The sequence below is a fragment of the Colossoma macropomum genome, unplaced genomic scaffold (assembly GCF_904425465.1).
Source record: "Colossoma macropomum unplaced genomic scaffold, Colossoma_macropomum, whole genome shotgun sequence".
Classification (NCBI taxonomy): Eukaryota; Metazoa; Chordata; class Actinopteri; order Characiformes; family Serrasalmidae; genus Colossoma; species Colossoma macropomum.
Window position 1 is genome coordinate 7126186 of NW_023494795.1, and position 20080 is coordinate 7146265.

General features: G+C 39.8%; 1 protein-coding gene across 1 annotated transcript in view; it reads left to right on the forward strand.

Annotated features, from left to right (window-relative positions):
- Positions 1 to 20080, forward strand: part of tnfrsf21 (tumor necrosis factor receptor superfamily, member 21) — a 55214-nt gene that overhangs the window by 18816 nt on the left and 16318 nt on the right. The window contains exons 3-4 of the mRNA XM_036581306.1: positions 3096 to 3629; positions 18047 to 18312. Coding sequence (XP_036437199.1) covers positions 3096 to 3629; positions 18047 to 18312 — 800 coding nt within the window. The remainder of the gene's footprint in view (positions 1 to 3095; positions 3630 to 18046; positions 18313 to 20080) is intronic.

Below are 20080 nucleotides of genomic sequence, written 5' to 3' on the forward strand. Positions count from 1 at the left end.
CTGTATTACAATGGCACTAAACGAGCCATTGCAGTGTTCTGTTGTTATTGCAGTAGAAACCGCCCATTGATGCTGCTAAGTGGTAAAGGAACAATACCCACAATGCATTTCATTACCATTGTCTCAACATGGGATGGTGAAACCTGCAGTAAGATGTTTACAGTATTCAAGCATGTTTTTGAGCACCAAGCATGACAGCAGTGTAGCTGTTTTTTAATTCATGGCATGTAAACAAGTGAAAGACACCAGTGATGTAAACTGTTATGCCATTTTTCCTGTAACTAACCATGAAATATTTAAAGGTGAAGTCCAACAATTATTCAAAAACTTGTCTAATTCAATAATTAAGATAACAAGATAACATTAACGGGTGCATTTAAAATGGTTTGATGTGAACCTAAAGAGTCAGAAATGTCCAAAATGGGGATAAAAGCAACCAAATGTCCAAAGTGTTTAATGCTCCTAAAAGCTACATCACAGAAGGTCATTACACTAAATGGTTATGAATAAGATGTGTGGTGTCTGTAAGACTGTTTACCAATAGTTTTATAGATAGTAGAGATAAGGTTTCGACCTGACCTGAAACATTTTTAACGTTCATTCATGGGGGAGGTGTCTATATAGGTGTTATAAGGCAAAATAGTTCCTAAATAGACTTTTTTTTCAGATTGACCACTATTTTATTTTCAACTTTAGGTTCATTGGTCAGTTTGGATAGTAAATAAAATGGTAATATTTGCATTGTAGACACCATAACCTCTGCTTCCTATCACCACCACTGTAAAGAAACATGAGTCTCTAAGTTTCTCTACAATGCATCAATTCATATCAAACCACTCCGAATGACTTTGTTTACATCTCATCTACTGAATAATGCAGAACAAGAGAAATTTTAATGAAAAACTGTGGACAATCAAATTCAGCTACCCCCTGATTGTAGATTGAGTGTATACAGTGCATCGAGATGATTGCTGCCATTCTTTGGCAATTAAATGTTACGTTCAGTCAGTCCTTGACTGCAAACACCTGAAAGCAACATACAGGTCATCACAGGTCAGATCCAGCTGCAGTTCTGTCTGAAAACATCCTGTTCTTTGATGAATTGGGTGGACCAGACAATGAAAGAGTGGACTGGAGGCACGACATTATGGCATTATTAGCAGGAGGTGGAGGACAAGGTAGTCTGTGGAGTGTCAGTTAGGGGAGGAGACCCAAAGTGTGAAGTGCGATCGTTAGGAGCCTTTGTTATTCTGATCACCACCCGACCCCCCAGTATCTCAAAGAAGTTAAAGACTTTTAGCAGAGATGAGGAAACAGTTGTGTGAGGGCATTTCGTTATGTAGTTTGGGAAAGTCTGGAGGCTTTTTCGAACAGTTGAGAATTGCTTGAGGCAATATTTTCTTTACTGGACAGCCCCTGCTTGCTTTGGTAAGTTGAGATTTGGCTCATCGGTGGGATTCGCTTCTTCTTGCAAAGGTCTTTGTTCCATTTTCTTCCAACATTGTCACTTTCAGTAAGCTAGTCTGGGTAAAAGAACAGCTGAGAGAGGTCTGTGTTGTTGTTTAATCGTTTTTTTGTTGGCCTGAGGAGTATCTAGGAGTATATAGCTATAACATAAAGATAGATTCAGCATGAGGCTAGTGTTCATCAATGGTTTGTATAACACTCTGCTCAGATCACTAGTAGTAGCAAGTCTTGTTTGTGGGTGGATTTACATGCAGCGTGGTATCTTGCCAGCTACAACAGTCTGCAAGGTCTAATGAATGTTGTTGATGTGGATCATCAGCTTTCCCTAAAGTCCTTGTAAGTCTCAGTAATCCACAAGGGACAGATAGTTAATATTTCTGAAGTACTATTAGAAATAAACCTGTTTTGTTGCCTTTTAAAAATATAATCGCTTCATAACAAAACATAACCAGCTGCTTTTTACTGTTGTGTGAACATTTCATGCCAAATGGACCAACAGAAATGGTCTTAAATGATTTAAAAGAATATTTTGACATATATTAAAGTTATATAAAGTTACCATTTCAGTGGTATGTTTCTTTTAAAAGTTCACAGTGCTGTTCAAAAGTTTGGAATCACTTCACGTGTCATATTAACATGTTTTGTTATTTTATATACCATAATAACGTATATTTAAATGTTATATACACCAACAGTTATTTTTAGATGCCTTATTCAATATTTATTCAATTGCTAAATTTGCTTCAGGATCAGTAAAGTGTCTATCTATCTATCTATCTATCTATCTATCTATCTATCTACCTACCTACCTACCTACCTACCTACCTACCTTATTAAGAGTATTTTGGAATTTATTATATGATAAATCCTATACTGTAATTTGCTGTTTAGCTATTTTTTATTTTTTGTTATTATTTCTTTCTAAGTTTTCCACTTCATCTTTTGTCATTCTGGATATTCATTTTATTAGGACTTCATTCCCGACGCCAAACAGCTTTTTCAGTCATTTTAGAATCATCTACGTCTCTATTAATCATTCTGGATGCATTCAAAATGTCTTCATTTTACAGCTTCATAGCTTTCGGCTAATTATTGGAAAGCTGCACAGGACAAGTTGCACATGACTAATGTATTGCAAACATTTTATGCATTTTTCTGCAATGAAAATGGTTCCAAACGTTTGACCTGTGATTGCAAACTTTTGAACAGTGATGTAGATCTTGGTGACACTGATTTACGTTCCAGGCCTTTAGCATCTAATCTTCTTGAGAGGTTCATAAAATAGTTACAAAGTCTCAAAGTTAAGATTAACTTCGGTTTATAGGGAAGAAAGTCCCCTGAAGCAGCTAGAGGAGCAATCACTTCAGTACATGGCGTGGGAGATTATGTTGGCGACGCCGCACAGCTGGAAGCAGCCTAGCAAAGCTCCACTTTGCCTCTAACCCCGCGTGGCAGCTTGCTGGCGGCTGGGATTACCGTGTCAGATATTCTCCCTTCTGTTTTGTTGTCTGGGTTAAGCGCATCTTTAGGAGTGCATTTAATTCTCTTTATCTTTCTCACCCGCCCACAGTGTCCCCATTACATCTCTCTCTCTCTGTCTCTCTCTGTTTCTGCCTTGTCTCTCACAGTGCCTGCAGAGGCTACTTCAGCCTGGCCATCAACAGCCGTCACAGACTTAGCAGCGCAGCCTCCCAGCAGTCCACAAATGGCCTGGGGCTTCGCAGACGTTGCCACGCCCACGAGCATCTCAGAGGCCAGCCAGGAAGACGCAGAGACCCTGAGTGCTACTACCCAGGATCCTCTGAGGAGGCACCGCAAACACCCCCCATCAAGCAACTACCAGCCTACTAATCAGAGGGCCATGGAGAGTCTGTCGGAGGCCAAGGGCCAGGGTTTGGCCTACAGGCCCATCAGGAGAGGCTCGCCGCGGCCCAGTATGCACAAGCACTTCGACATCAACGAGCACCTGCCCTGGATGATTGTGTTACTGCTGCTTCTGGTGCTGGTGGTGATTGTGGTGTGCAGCATCAAACGCAGCTCACGGGTGCTCAAGAAGGGTCCCAGGCAGGACCCCAGCAGCATCATGGAGAAAGCCATTCACAAGAAGCCCAGCTCCCCTGCACAAATCAAGGAGAAGTGGATCTACTGCTCCAACGGCCAAGGTGAGAACTGCTTCTAATGCAGTGTTATTCACCGTTATTTCATTTGTTCCACAGACGAGTTTGTCAGAAAACTTATCAACACAGTCATCTGCTTAACCCACATATAATCAGTCAACTAAGACGTCTTTGGTGCCTAAAGTTTGCTTCTTCAGTATAGCACTGGAGCTATGAGGCTAATGTAGCTAAGCAATGGAAGCTTGTACTTAACCCTTGTGTGGTGTTGATGTGTGTGTTACTCAGTGGTCTAGTGGATCCACCACATTATTGTTTTTAAATCAATACAGTCATAGCAATTTATGTAAAAATACCAGATGTTTAAAATATCACAAGTGTCCAGTGTAGGGTTCTCCTTTAGCAGCTGTAGCCAGTCAGCAGCCTGTCCATGTTGTCCACCCTCACACACACACACACACAGACACACACACACACACAAACACATACACACACAGACACACTAACAGCAGGCCATGTAGGAGGAGAACAGAGTGAAGGACACAGCACCTCCACACTTTTACTCCCCGCGGGTTCAGCCAGCAATCTCCATTTTTGACACTTTTTAGTTTTTGACATAATTTGAAAATCCTGTTGCCCTTTACATTATGTGTAAATTTCATGATGAATGGACTAAAAGAAACGACCCAAAATGACTTGGTAAAAAGTCTGGTTCCATTGACTTACATTAAAGGTAAAGTGTGTTTTTCCTTCTCCTGTAAAGTTACCATTTTAGAGATACAAGGTTTTCTTGTTCATCTCTTACTGGATGAACTACATGCAAATAAGCTGAGTGCCAACCAATCAGGTTAATAGTACTGAAATCCTGAACAGTCCTGAAATCTGGGAATGCTGCAGCCCCCCGCCCCCCCCAACTCCCCTATTTCCCTCAACCCTGCAGTATGGTGGTGTCTCGATTCAGTGTATTTTTCAGTAAAAATAAATTCTGCCATATGCTGATATGTGAATGTTTCCCTTTCCAGTATATTAGAACATTCAGCATTTTAAAAGTACAGTATTTTTTAATAATGTGCTAGCCACAAGCTAATATATTAGCCCAGAGCAAGGACTGTGCTTTTCTTGTCTGCCCAATTTTCAGGAAAAGATGAAGGGATATTCTCAGAGGAGGGAGGATCTGGCCTCATTGTGGGCTTGCTTGTTTAATTTTTTACTGTACGTTATGTAATATAACCAGTATTAAACTGAGTGCTTCATATTTATGATATAGTGTGTTATATTGCTACACTTCTTTTAGCAGTGAATTCGTGTTCATACAGCTTGGTGTTTTGTAATAAATGAATGACGCAGGTTGAGAGAGCAGCTCATTTTTCCAGTTGGAGCCCTTGTTTTTTGCCACTGCTCACAGAACGACAGACTTTAAAGCCTGTTTTTAAACACGATCAAATTCACTTCCTTATCCAGAATTCAGCAGGTCATGTGACCACTAATTTTCCACCAGTTTCTTTTCCCCATTTACAATGTGGTGAAATCCTCATGGTATTTTCTCATAGAACTGCCCATAAGACAATGGGATTTCTGTAGATGATTGATTTTTAATCCAGATAGCATTATTACTGACTCTGAACTTGAATCTACCATTGATATTTGCTATCTAGGGATTTATATAGGAGGCTAATGACAGTATGTTCTGCTAAATACTTGCCAGCACTCATAGCCAGTGCATTGCGATGGGCACTGTGTCTGGCACAATGGGATTTCAGTGCGGTAGACCATCTGTTGATCTGTTATCACACCCGTGGACTAATCCCATTCATTTTGTCCTCAAGAGCATAACATTTTACAGTATAATCCAACAGTTACACAAGTAATGGCAGTGAAACAATGCGCTGATCATCTCTTCATATCTCTCCATGTCTTCATATTTATACCATCTCCTCACAAACATACACACCCATAGTTCTCACATACTCTGTTTACCAACTCGTTTCCAAAAAATTTGGGACGCTGTGCAAAACGTAAATAAAAATGCAATGATGTGCAAATCATTTAAACCTTATATTCCATTGTAAATAGTATAAAGACAACATATCAAATGTTGAAAACTGAGAAATTTTATTGCTTTTTGAGAAATATTTTCCCATTTTGAATTTGATGCCAGCACCATGTTTCTAAAAAAGGAAACAGGGGAAACAAAAGACTGGTAAAGGTCAATTGGCAACAGGTCTGTATTATGATTGGGTATAAAAAGAGCATCCTAGAGAGGCTGAGTCTTTCAGAGGTAAAGATGAGGAGGGGTTTATCACTCTGTGAAAAACTGCACAGGCAAATAGTTCAACAATTCAAGAATAACAATTCTCAATGTAAAATAGCAAAGAACTTGGGGATTTCATCATCTACGGTGTGTAATATCTTTAAAAGATTCAGAAATTCCAGAGAAATCTCTGTATGTAAGGGACAAGGCCGAAAAGCAGTATTTGCTGGCCGTGATCTTTGGGGATCTCAGGCGGCACTGCATTAAAAACAGACATGTTTCTGTAGTGGAAATCACTGCATGGGCTCAGAAACACTTCTGAAAACCACTGTCTGTGAAAACAGTTTGTTGCTTCCACAAATGCAAGTTGAAACTCTAAAATGCAAAGAAGAAACCAAATATAAACAGGATCCTGAAACAACGCCACCAGCAACTCTGGGCCTGAGCTCATTTAAAATGGACTGAAGGGAAGTGGAAAAGTGACCTGTGGCCCGACAAATCAACATGTGGAATTCTTATTAGAAATCAAGGGTGCTGCATCCTCCGGTCTAAAGAGGAGAGGCACCGCTCAGCTTGTTATCAGTGCACAGTTCAAAAGCCAGTATTCATGATAGTATAAGGGAGCATTAGTGCAGATGGCATGGGTGATGTGCACATCTGTGAAGGCACCATTAATGCATGATATATACATGTTTTGGAGCTGCCATCAAGACAACGTCTTTTTCAGGGAAGATCTTGCTTATTTCAGCAAGACAATGACAAACCATGTTCTGTATGTATTACAACAGCATTGCTCCATATTAAAACAGTCCAGGTGCTAAACTGACCTGCCTGCAGTCCAGACCTGTGAACTGATAACAGTTGCCACATCATGAACCAAAAAAACGACAGAGGAGACCCTGAACTGTTGAGCAGCTGAAATCATATATAAAACAAGAACGGGAAAACATTTCACTTTCAAAACTACAGCAGTGTCTCCTCAGTTCTTACAGAGGTGATGAAACACAGTGGTAAACAGGCCCCCGTCCCACCTTTTTAAATGTGTTGTTGGCATCAAATTCCAAATGGGCATATATTTTTCAAAAAACAATAAAATTTGTTTAGTTGTCTTTGTACTACTTTCAATTAAATATAGGGTTTACATATTCACATAGTACACATCAATGCATTCTGTTTTTATTTACATTTTGCAGAGCGTCCCAACTTTTTTGGAAACCAGGTTGTATACAATAGACTAAGTTCTTGGACCGAACCAAGACATTTATACTGTTATATAAAGGTCAAGTCCATTTTTATGTAGATCTGTTTACAGATAGCATAGTGTGACTTAACTAAACATGAAACACCCCCTTCATAATGCAGTGTTACATGAGTTTCCTGCTGTTTGAATAAATCAGCATTCATTTTTTTGTCCTTCCATCAACATATGATGTATATTTCTGAAAAATATGTTTAACATATTTCTCCTTGCAAAATCCTTTTTGCCTTTGTCACTCATGTTTGTTTGGGTGTCAAGGTATCACTTCACGTGTGCTACTGCAGAAAGTGCCCAAAATGTCATAAAAGCTCCCGAGATTCAGTGAAGTGATCTAAGTATTTACACATTCGGATCTACCTCAAATGGCCTTTTTAATTGGGCTTAGCTTAGGTCAGTAGGACCTTATTCAGACCATGGTGATCAAAGCGTGCTGTTTACATGATCATATCTTAATTAGACTAGGGGGATATTACACAAAGCAGGACTTCTCAGTAAGCTGGACAACGTAAGCCAAAAGTCGAGAATCGTCCACTAGGAGTGTTTTTTAATCACACTAACTGAGAAATCCTGCTTTGTGAAATACCCCCAATATTAGTTAGACTAATATTGAACCATGGAAGTGCATGTAAATGTATTTATAGGGCTTGGAAACATGATATCATGACCCAGTGTCTTATTGGTGCTCTACTATTTTGGCAGGGTTAGTCAGTCTAGGCTGGTTCTGAATAGTTAAATGAATCTTCCTTTCCTACCTGCTTTTTTGATTTTGGCAGGTCTGTAGTCCATGGACTCGGAAATATTTTGTGAGAACTGACTAACTTTTGGATCTAAGTGGCTACCAGATTAAAGATCAGAGCAAAACCAAGGAAAGCAGATAGAAAATTCTATATATAAGAGACTTCGTCTTCTCGTTTGATTAACTTTTAAAGCATGACAAGCCTGAAAAAACCACAATAAAACAGCGATCTCTTTAAGCTCCCACAGTGATTTTGAGTATTTTTAGCATGTAAACAAAGAACAAACCCTGTCCATATGGCAGAATGATCCCATAACGCAGCACAACATGATGTTCGTTCCTCTATTATCTCATTTACATGGTATGTTAGTGTTTGTTAGTGTTTTATTTACTCATGGCCATTTCTCTCTCTCTTTCTCTCTCTCTCTCTCTCCCTCTCTCTCTATTTCCTTCTTTACTGTAACCTATGACTGTATAGAAGCAGCAACATGACAGTATGTAGGGCTGCTAGGTTACAATAGTGAGACTCCAGCACTGCAGTGCCAAGCACAGACTGATGTCAGCCTGAGATATCTGTCTGTGTGTGTGTCTGTGTGTGTGTGTCTGTGTGTGTGTTAGTGCCCTGGATCCAACCTCGAGCAGTTTAAACCAGATTACTCCAGTTCTCTGTGTTTTGTTAGCCGTTGAGAGTTTATCAGTGCAATGCCAAAGGGCTGGTGGGATGGGGTGGAGAGGGGTGGTGAGTTGTCATGGGAGTTGTCTGGGTTGAGGGTGCCCACCGTGTCCGCTGCTAAAGGACTCTGCACATTAAACCCACCATCACATGACTTTCTCAGAATTACTGTACGTGTGAAGGCAGTGTAGAGAGGATAGAGGTCATTGAGCTATAGATTTCCTGAACGCTCAGAATGACAACATAGATTTCATTCAGGGTACACAAAGGGGGCAGTCTGACAACAGACTTTTGTTGACATGGATAACCCTACACTCTCAGAAATGAAGGTACTAAAGTGTCAGTGGGGCAGGGCCCCTCAAGGGTTCGTCTCAGTACCTTTAGTCAGGGAACATAACTGAACCATAATCCACTGAAATGATATGTTCTAAGCTGTACTGACTCCACACACCCCGTCTCGCCTCCAGGCTTTTATTTTACTGTTCTGTTTTAAAACATTCGGTTATGAAAAGGTACAAATACGAACTTTTCACCTGGAAAAACTTATTTAAGGTTCACAATCAGACCTTAAAACCACTGTAGTACCTTTGAGGGAACATTTATATTGTTTGTACCTTGATGAAGGAAAATGTACCTGAACAGAACCTTTATTTCTAACAGTGTAATCCTAACCTAAATGTCAGAAAGAGATTTAATACATTTTTCTTCAATCAAATGTTCACATAATTTCCACATGAATAAAATAGGCCATATTACCTCAGCACAGTTTAATCTTTTAGTTGCCTTACTTTAGTAACTGTTGATGTAAAATATTTTATTTTGAGCCGAGTAAATTCATCTCTTTTTCACTGTAAGTAAACCAACATGAGTTCATTTTGAAAACTCTTTCAATGCGCTTGCAATCATCACATTCATGCGCTTGGTGAGGGGTCTGCATGTTGTGTGGATATCCATACCTAGATGCCACGTTGCCTGTTATTCTCTATGTGAGGCGATACATCTGCACCTTCACCATGTTGGAGAGGTCCGCTTGTGAACAAATCCACTTGTACTGAGAGACGAAGAGTCTCAGGATTAATTCGGCCACAGCTTCCTTGTTACTCAACCGATTTTCACCAAATCTGTTTTGTTATAATCCTCAGACACAGATTAATCTGGGCTGCACGGATCTGCTCTCGGTAGCTTTTATTTCTTTAATAACTGATCGTGCTAATTATCCGTCCAGACCAGCAGGAAAGTATTCAGTCTGCACCTGACGTTAAAAACCGAGTTTAGCGCGAGAAACACAATCATACACATCAGCAAATCCATCAATGTGTGAATCACCTCTAATCTTAATACACATAAAAATAAAATAAACACCCCAAAACACAGTAAGAAGGACGAAGCTGAAGTCAGATTCCTATTCGCCAGCTTCCTGTTCAAGTTTTCATGTTCCACCTTAAAAGCTGCATCAGTCACTTTCTGGTGCCTGAAGCTGCACCATTTAAGGTGGAACGGGAAAATTCGAACAAGATGCTGGCAAATAAGAATCTGACTTCAGGTTTGTGTAAGAAGGTGCTGCTGTTAATCTATTATGAATATCTACACAGATTAAGTAATGTTATAACTTACCGCTACAAAGCTTTAACCATCACTGTAAATAAATAACTACTACATAAAGTTAAGACCCCCTGAATAGACTATTAAATGAAATAAGCTTCATATAAAACCAGAGGAAAAACAATCACATCAACAGGTTCTCAGTGCTTCACCAACCACACGACCATATCTATACATAAACATCACACAAACAATACACATCACACTAACATGAGTGTGGATCGCTGCGTTCCCTCCGTTATATAATCCTATCCCACTTTCTGAGTGTGATATTCTTTAAATAGTGTAATTTTGGACAGTATCTTTCTTAAACTGCTGCTCTGTAATGGTACTGTCTGTTGACGTGCCTGACTGGACCCAACGCGGCATCTAGGTATGTATATCTATCAGAGAGTTCTCCAAATCCACCAAAACTTACATAGTGTGGTTTTAAGAACAACTACAAAAACTACTCACTGACACCTTTAAGCCGTTAAAAGTAATTCTTAAACTCCCAGCTTACAAGGCTACTTTTACTGTGATGTTTTTCTTGCCTGCCTTCCTAAACCTGAATTTCATTGTCTGCAAACTTCAAAGTGTGATAAACTTTATGGCATTTACTTTCTAAAACAAGCTCAACCTTCTGCTCAGACCTGCTCAGTCTGCTCAGATCATGTTAGCATGTGAGTCAAAAACCAGAGCTAGACTTTACGCAACTATTTGCTTTCCTGAACACAACACCAGCTTATTGCCTTAATTCATTCAAGGTGTTTAATTGGACAGCCTGTGGGCATTTGTGTCTATTTACTAGAGTAGTTAAATGCCGGCCGTAAAGAGCTGCATGGGAAACATATATAAAGTTAAAGGAGTGATCATAGAAATAATAAATTCTTTCATTGGAGGCCAGACAGGACCTCAAATGGCATAACGGAGCACATGCAGCTCAGATCAAAGGGGAGTAAACCGCCCGTGTGTGTGCGCGCCACATATTACAACCCCCTCAATAGGTGTTGTCCATAAAAGCCCGGTGCTCAGAGGCAGGGTGGGCTAGGGACTTTTTAAATGGGCCGATTAGGAACTTAGTGGGTGAGCTCAAGCCAGACAGCTTGTGTGGCAGAGTCGGTGCGCTGTAGAGGGAAAGCTGTAGAATTTACCCTCTGGAGTGTCTCGTGAGTCATTCCTTTCATCTGCTGTGCCGCTTTCAGATTCAGTCGGTGTCAGGCATGACCATTTCTTGTCACACCCATGACTGTTTTCAGCAAGGCAAATGATGTAAACTTGTGATTAAACTAGTCGAGATAGTATTTCCTGAATGCTTATTGACTGGCTGAGAGCAGATATGATTCATAACAATATATCTCCAAAATGGTAACTTTACAAGAGAAGGAAAAACATTTCTAACTTTCAATATGTTAATAACAATATTTTATTACAAGAAATGTTTTCACCATTTCTGTCGGTCAGTTCATTATGAACTATTCACACAATTTAACGGTAGCATTGTCGAAAAGTGAGACTCAACAACTAAAATGTAATATAATTTTTTAAATAAGAGATTTAAAAAAGAGTTCAACCTTTGCCTTTATTGTAGCTTCTGTTCTTTTTTGGGAGACTTGCTTTCAGTTTTTCAAGGAAATCTGCAGAAATATTTTTCCACAGTTCATCCAAATAACCCCAAACACATTCAGTGATGTTGAGGTCTGGACTCTGGGGTGGTCAGTGCATTGTTCTGAGAACACCAGCAGCTTTTTTGCTTTATTTGCAAATGCTGGTCTTTTGTGTCTATTTTATTTTCTTAGCAACGACTTCTTGACCGCTACCCATCTTTTCAGACCCATAGCGCTGAGTCGTCCTCTCACAGTGGAAGGATGGACAGAAACACCTGTGGATGTTTTCAGATCTGAAGCAGCTTGATTTTCTCCTGTTTATCTGATGGTAATAGTGTTGGTGGTTTTCCGTTTTAATATGGCACACATTTGAATGAAGTCATTTCAAAGTATCACTTTTTGGACATGGCACTGATCTAATAACGAATATTGATATTGAGTCATTACCAACAGAACATGCTGGATCAGATATCAGAGGAAAGCAAGACCAATTCTAAAACAGACTGAAGCTGAAATATCACAAAATTACTTTTAGCACAAACGTAAATGAAGTAAAGTAGGTCACATGGCAGCAACACATATAGCCTAAAAGTGGCTAAGTACTGTACTAAATTGAAATCAGAACCAACACAGAGTAATTAGACCAGAATTAGACAGTGGAACCAGACTTTTTCCAACTCGTTTGATTAAGTGACCCTTATTAGTCCCACAATGGGGAAATTTCACCTATGCATTTAACTCATCTGTGCAGTGAAACACCACATACACACTAGTGAAAGCACACACACTAGGGGGCAGTGAGCACACTTGCCCAGAGCGGTGGGCAGCCCTATCCACAGCGCCTGGGAAGCAGTTGGGGGTTAGGTGCCTTTCTCACAGGCACTTCAGTCACATGCTGTTGGGCCAGGGGATCAAACCGGCGACCTTCGGGTCATAAGGCTGGTTCCCTAACCTCCAGCCCATGACTGCCCATGACCTTTTGGGTTGTTTCTTTTAGTCCATTCATCATGAAACTTACACACAATGTAAAGGACGACGGGCTTTCACATTATGTCAAAAAGTGCAACATTACCAAAATGGAGATACAAGGTTTTGTTTTAATAGCAGCGATATGTAAGTGATCTGATTCTGTCACAAGGCTGGTTCCCTAACCTCCAGCCCACGACTGCCCCAACAAATACACAAAATACTTATACAATTCTGTTATTTAAATCGTCTAATTTTGCACACGTTTGCACTTTAAGTGAGAATTCTATGTTTCCTATTCTATGTATCTTCATGTCTTCTTGTTCTGTGGAGTAGAAGAGTGTTTGAGCAGTTTGTTCATCATACTTTAATATGTTCATCTTAACTGAAGTCCTTCAATTCAAAAATAGCTCATTTTAAACCCGAGTAGTTTTTATGCAAACAATTTCAGATCGATATTGGTGTCAGTGGATGTTCCAGGTTTCCTGTATTCCTGCATGCAGGGACGTTCTCATGGGAAAAGAACCTTGGCTGTGTTTTCAGTGTCTGAGCCGGAATGATGATGCTGCAGTTCCGATTCAGGCTGAGGTGACACAGGATAAGGTGGCACGACTGTTGGTTTTTACTACAGCGCTGTTTTGTTATGAGACATTCTTTTAAAGCCACCGCAGAAACCCTATTATGAACGCAGAGGGGAAGTCCCAGCACCCTTAGAGGGTTCCTTTGTTTCGCAGCCAAGCTAGACCTGTTGCAGCTGGTTTGCTGCCTCGTTTGAATTCTCAAATGAAAATGTTATGGCTTTGCATCTTATTGGCTCGCAAGCATGGCGCAGTTCACCCCTCTGTGCATGCAGACTGCTTTCATATGTCTCTGCTTCCACTTTTATCTAGTATCTATAAAGCACATCAATTAAGACTACATAGGAATGGGGAACCACTAAAGGATTATCTCTGTCAATTTTCAGGAGCAATTGAAGAGTTGAATTCCGAAATGCTGTACATTTGCAACAGTTTTTTATATAACAGGTTTTTGAAAAGAATAACAGCCGACATGGAATGGGAAACACATTTTTATAGCGCTAATAAAGATGGTATTAATCATAATAAAGCATCAAAAGTCATCCACTGCTCCAGTTCCTCAGGTAGTGCCCCAAGGCTCTGTCCTTGGACCCTTGCTTTTCATATTATACATCTCGCCACAAGGTCAGATCATTCGTAATCATATGTTTAAATTTCACTGTTATGCTGATGATATCCAGATCTACATAAGCACTGCATCCCCCACGTTCTCAGCTCAGTCACTAAATACAAGCATTAATGATTAGACAATAATTTCTTGAAACTAAATGCAGACAAAACTTTAGTCTTGTTAGTCGGTCCTGAAACACTGGTGTCCTGTTAAAGCTCTTTCCCAATAACGTATATCAGATGAAAAAAAGAAAAATCTTGAAAGTATGCGCTAAAAAGTTCTTAAAATTATTGAAAGTATGCTATCCCAGGATACCACTTTTTTTACAATATCCATGCCAAATGCTAACTGCTCAAACATTGTACTGCAGTACATGAAGAAACACATAGCCAGGATCATGACTTATACAAAAAGGGCTTCTGTTAAACTCTTTTACGAAAAACAGAAAGAAATATCAATTACAGTGCAAATGTGTGCAAAATAGACTATTCTAAGGAAATTAGAATTAAAGTAGTTCTAGTATAATATTAGCCACCTACTTTACGTTGCTGTACATTATGTTACATTTAGTTTCTGTTATTACATGATCTGCTTTATTTTGCTCTATGTTATGCTGATCTGTGAGCAATTCCTTGAAATTTCAGGCTTGATTTGTGACAATCAGATGCAATTTGTTATTTTTATCCTCTTTTATCTTAGCCAGTATTTTCTGCTGGTACACTAGGGATGCATGATAATTACTTAAAATCACATAATTGCTTAAAAATTAGTCAGATAGATGTTTAGATTTGACTGACAAATTTCAAACTGATGTTTGATGTATTTATTTCATTTCAGGAGGGCAGAATGTTTGGGTGACACTGGGCTTCAGCGCTAAAATGTCTGCATTTGTAACCCTACAAAAAAGGCTATATTTCTCCATAATGCTAATCCAGATACATCTGTCCTAAACCATATGATGACAACCTTTGGGAAACCATGCAAAAGTTCTCATAAGAGCTCCAGAAAAGCGTTGTTTCTACAGCGTCTCAATAGAGAATGTCTACAGAGACGCTCACCCTTAGTTGCTCAATTTAGAACCTGACATTTTGTTAAGCGGCCATAATCCAGTTAAATAGACCAGATCTATAAACAACAGTAATCAGGAGTGGCTATCGAAGGGAAACGGCGCATGTTTCGAGTTCCACCACAGACACTGCCTTAGGGAGTAGGGCAGCAACCCTTCAATACCATCACATGCGGAATAAAAAAATTCAGTCCGGTCAGTTTACAGAAGCGTGAGAGTGACTCCCTCCCGCCCACTGTCGTTCTACTGAACCAGCTGAAAGCGACAAGCACCCAGCCGGCCTGCAGAGCCAAGCGCTTTTCGAGTGGCCGCCTGATCCGTGGCACGCTATCCCCCAAAGAGCCTCGGCGAATCTGCTGCAGATAGATGAACCGCAAACAAAGCAGATCTGGCTTATAGATAGAAGCTTTAATCCTCTCCACTAACAACTCTGTAATCATCCTGTTACAGTTTACTTTGAAGGGGGGAGCAAATCGTAAGCAGGGATTACAGTGATCCGTGTTGAAACTGTAATTGCGCGGCTTTTTACAATTGCATTTCTAATATATCTCGGCATATTAAAGGCTTGGTTTACGTGGATATTATGTGGAAATTGCATGATAAATGTTCCACACCAACGCTTAGAAGCTGAGGGTTATTACATATTGTGATACTGCTCAAAAGTAATTACATAAATACATGGTAAAATGAATTGTTATGCATAGAATTACATTTAATTAGTTTTACACTGACTTTTGTTAAGAAAACATGGCAAAATTATACGTTTTTTTCTTTCTTTGCGCAAAACAAGACTGTGCGCAACAGTAGCTTTTTTATTGAATTCAAATCGTCTCCTATTCCACTTACAAGCAATGTGGTAATGATTGAAAGTTTCTAATCTGTGCTTTTGCAACAGAATTCCTTTGTTTGATTTAGCTATGAGCAAAAAATAATATCAAATTACACTACGCTTTTGATATCACCGGCAATAATTCCAGCTCCTAAGGCTTAATCATTCAGCTGAGCTTCATTCTTTTTTAGTTACCTGCACTTCGGTATGTAGTGTGGCTGTTTAGCGTAGATGTTATCAGATACAGCAGCTGGTTGCTGTCATATGAGGTGACGTACTGTTGAGTGCCTACAAGGCAAAAACAAGCCGTCCTCCAAAAAGCAACCTAATGTTTATTTCGTTTCTTTACGAAAAGCACCATCCTGAGCTCTGAGCGCTCACAGGCTAGAAGCTATAAAAACAAAATGAGTCAGCAAACTCTCACAGAATTAGAGCATCCGAGTCTGTAAACAGCATTTGACCTATATTATACATCACGAGTAATCATAAGTGAAATATGTCAAGTCAGAGCTGACTTATCAGCCTTGAAGCAACTCACAAGTTTGCTGATATGAGTGTTAGGGTGGGGCTGTGCAGAATAAAATGATGTGCAGTGAATATCTGGTACAAAACCAATGATTGCAGCCTATTCAATTCAAAGGCTGTGAAGAATGTTGTCTTAATTTTATCATGTATTCTACCTAGACACTGGTGAGGACCTCATGCATGGCACATGTTGGCATTTTAACCCTCTTATGGTTTTCAGGTCTGTAGGACCCATTTTTAATGTTCATCAAAAGAAAAAATGATGCGATTTATTATAATTTAAACCTCAGATTCTTGGTCTTTGCTCATTTTCTGTGAAGAACATATAAAATAACCCATTTTCAGTGTCTTCACTCTGTTCACCCCCCACACATTTATATTACACATGTGGTGTTGGGTGAACCTGCGGGGAGTAAAAGTGTGGAGGCGCTGTGTCCTTCACTCTGTTCTCCTCCTACATGGCCTGTTGTTAGTGTGTGTGTGTCTGTGTGTGTGTGTGTGAGGGTGGACAACATGGACAGGCTGCTGACTGGCTACAGCTGCTAAAGGAGAACCCTACTCTGGACGCTTGTGATATTTTTACTTAAATTGTTATGGATATTATTTAAATAAAACAATAATGTGGTGGGTCCACCAGACCACTGAGTAACAAACACATCAACACCACACAAGGGTTAAGTATGTATAAGTTTTTGTGAGGTATCACATATTTACATGCTCAGTGATGCTTGATGACCTACTTACTTAACCCAGTGGATGTCGTTCAGTCTTTGAAATGCATTTGTCTGGTCATTTCTGTAATGGTGGCCGTCATGGTCGTGTAATGGAAAACCTAATTTCACTTGCTTTTAAAAAAATACAAGTTTAATGTGAACATAGTTGAAATGTACCATTCAGTCCATAGAGTCCATATATGGAGACCAAGCTGCAAACACTACCCATTTTGAATTCAGTGTTTTTGTGATGTCAAACCATTCACATCAAAATTATGGTGTATTTTAGCCACAGGGCTGTCGTTTGCAGGGCAGCCAATCAGAATTAGGTCACTTACATATCTCTGCTGTTGAGTCGAAACCTTGTATCTCCATTTTTTTCATTTTTTCAGTTTTTGACGTAATTCGAAAATGCCTGTTGGTCTTTACATTGTAAGTTTTATGGTGAATGGTCCAAAGGAAATGACCCAAAATGACTTGGAAAAAAGTCTGGTTCCATTGACTTACATTAAAAGTAAAGTATGTTTTTTTCCTTCTCCTGTAAAGTTACCATTTTGGAGATACGAGGTTTTGTTCCTACGACAACAGTAACAAAAACATGTTTTATTTAAACATTAAAAGGTTATGTAAAAATTATTACTGTTGTATGTCTGGTGCATTAACCCACACAATGACATAAGTGGACCTTAACATACATAAAAAATGTAGGGTATGGCCCCTTTAAAAGAAAGGCCAGTGGGTCAGGTCTGGAACAAGTAACTTCATTGAATTCATTATCGATTTAACCCAGACTCGTACCGTAAACTCAGGTCGACCTAGTTCAGGCAGCATGTTATATGTGTTCAGCATGATTTTAATGGACACTCAAAAATGCAAACATAATATATAACAAATTGACGATGCAGAATGAACACTAAATGGCACCATTTATGATAATATCACAATCCTGTTAATGACCTCAGATACTCATTCATGACCTCACCACCCATTTATTATAATACTCCTAATTTTTTCAGTTCCTTTTGAGATGAACCAACGATAAGACTAACTCATCATATTGTTTTTGTTTCAGGTGTTGATATCCTGAAGCTGGTGGCAGCCCAGATTGGCAGCCAGTGGATTGACATGTACCAGTCCTTGGCTAATGCCACTGAACGCGAGGTAGCGGCCTTCTCCAACGGCTACTCGGCTGACCATGAGAGAGCATATGCCGCCCTACAGCACTGGACCATCCGTGACAGTGATGCCAACCTGGCCAAACTGATCAATGCGCTCCACCGCCACCGGCGCATTGATGTGGTGGAGAAGATCCGTGGCGTCATGGAAGACAATCCTCAGGTGAGCAGAATCAGCAGGATGCTGACAGCATGTATTTTAATAAAGAAAGGCTGAGTCAACTTAAAATCTTAGGGCAACTTCACAGCTTTTGAGTTAATGCACCGTGAGGGCATTTGTAAAATCCTGTTCCCTCAAGTTAATTAAAAAAAGCTGTAAATTGGCTTAAATTTTTACAGTGGCTGTGTTTACATGCAAAGATTTTTGCCAATCCGATTGAATACATTCCGATTACAGATTAAGGTTGAGGTGTTTATTCTCACTCTACTCAATAATCTGATGGAAAATCTCTGTTTACATGCTCACTACAAGTATTCAGATCCAAAATGATGCACATGTGTAGAGAACCACTTAATGTAGACGTTACCATGGCAACGAGCATCGCGTGAGGTCCAGTCAGAGTGAGCTGAGTTCTCAGTTGGCGCGCTTGTGTTTTTAAATGCTTTAAAATGATGTCAGACTCAGGAAAACGTCCTTCACATGTCCTTATTAAAGAAGGCCGAGAGGAAGACGTCGTGTTCTGAGACACATAAGCTGGACGTCCGTCCCACCGTCGTCTTTTAAAGACCAGAGCTTCGTCTCCTCTGCAGACCAGTTTCTGCTCCACCATGTTGACCGTTATAAACGTTCGCTATGACGTGACGAACATGATCAGAACGTACTTACATGTTCTGATTGGGAATGTAATCAGATACAAGTGTTTACACTGTTATTATTCTTCTATTTAATGGATTATTTACAGGATCTTCGTTCAATTGGTAGAAATTGTATTCCGAATGGTCTCAACTGGACTAGTCTATTCCGACTGAGGTGTATAAATGGACGTATTCTGTTCCAATTGAGCTATCAGTCAGATCATTTATGGATTATTAGGCTGCATGTAAACCTGGCTACTGAAAGGTTTGTGAGCCTAATGTAAAATGGTAACTGTTAAATGGCATTTATGTCCTCCTGCTCAGCCTACAGCAGTTTAATCCCACCTATTCACAGTTAAGTTATAAGGAGTGTATTAGCACAGGCTGCTTTTTGGAGCAACACAGGGCCAATCAGAACTTTCCTACATTTACCTATATCAAGGTTAAGTAACATACTCTTATACTGATAAGTGATGAGTCTTATTGGTTCTGCTCAATAGCTTTGCCTTTCAGTGGGCATTCACTGCCGAATATCAGTAAAATATACCTTTAGCTTGATTGTTTGACATGTATCACTGTTGCTTTTAGCTTATATGTTGCCCTCCAGAATTCTTGGTACTGTTTGTAAAGATGAGCAAAGAAAAAGGAAAATTCAACCATGACCTAATCTTAGCCTGGGCTGCCCCATTTAGTCAGGGCCAATTCCACCCACTAGTTAGGTTTCCCCCTGAACTTCCCCACTGAGACACAAACTGGATCTTTTTGAACTGTCAACATAACATCACTGGACAGCTCAACACTCTTGGAGGGAGAATGCTCACTGCTAATTTTATTACATCAGCTGCTGTCATATCGCGGTTCTTACCAGACTCTTATCTCCATCACTATACGCATAGATGCTTTCATTGTTGTGAAGGGTACCAGTAATGATAAGAGTACAGTCAGGTTGCTACCATATCCACAGCCTGCCGACTGTGTTTTGATGTATATCAGGCGCAATGGCCTGGCAAATGTCAGAGCAGGCCTGAGAGTTAAGATATTAAGAAGAAAAACAAGAGAGAAGAGTCTCCTGAGAATGTTTCAGGATCATCTAGGGCTGCATGATATGGACAAAATGCTGGTACTGTGATTTTATT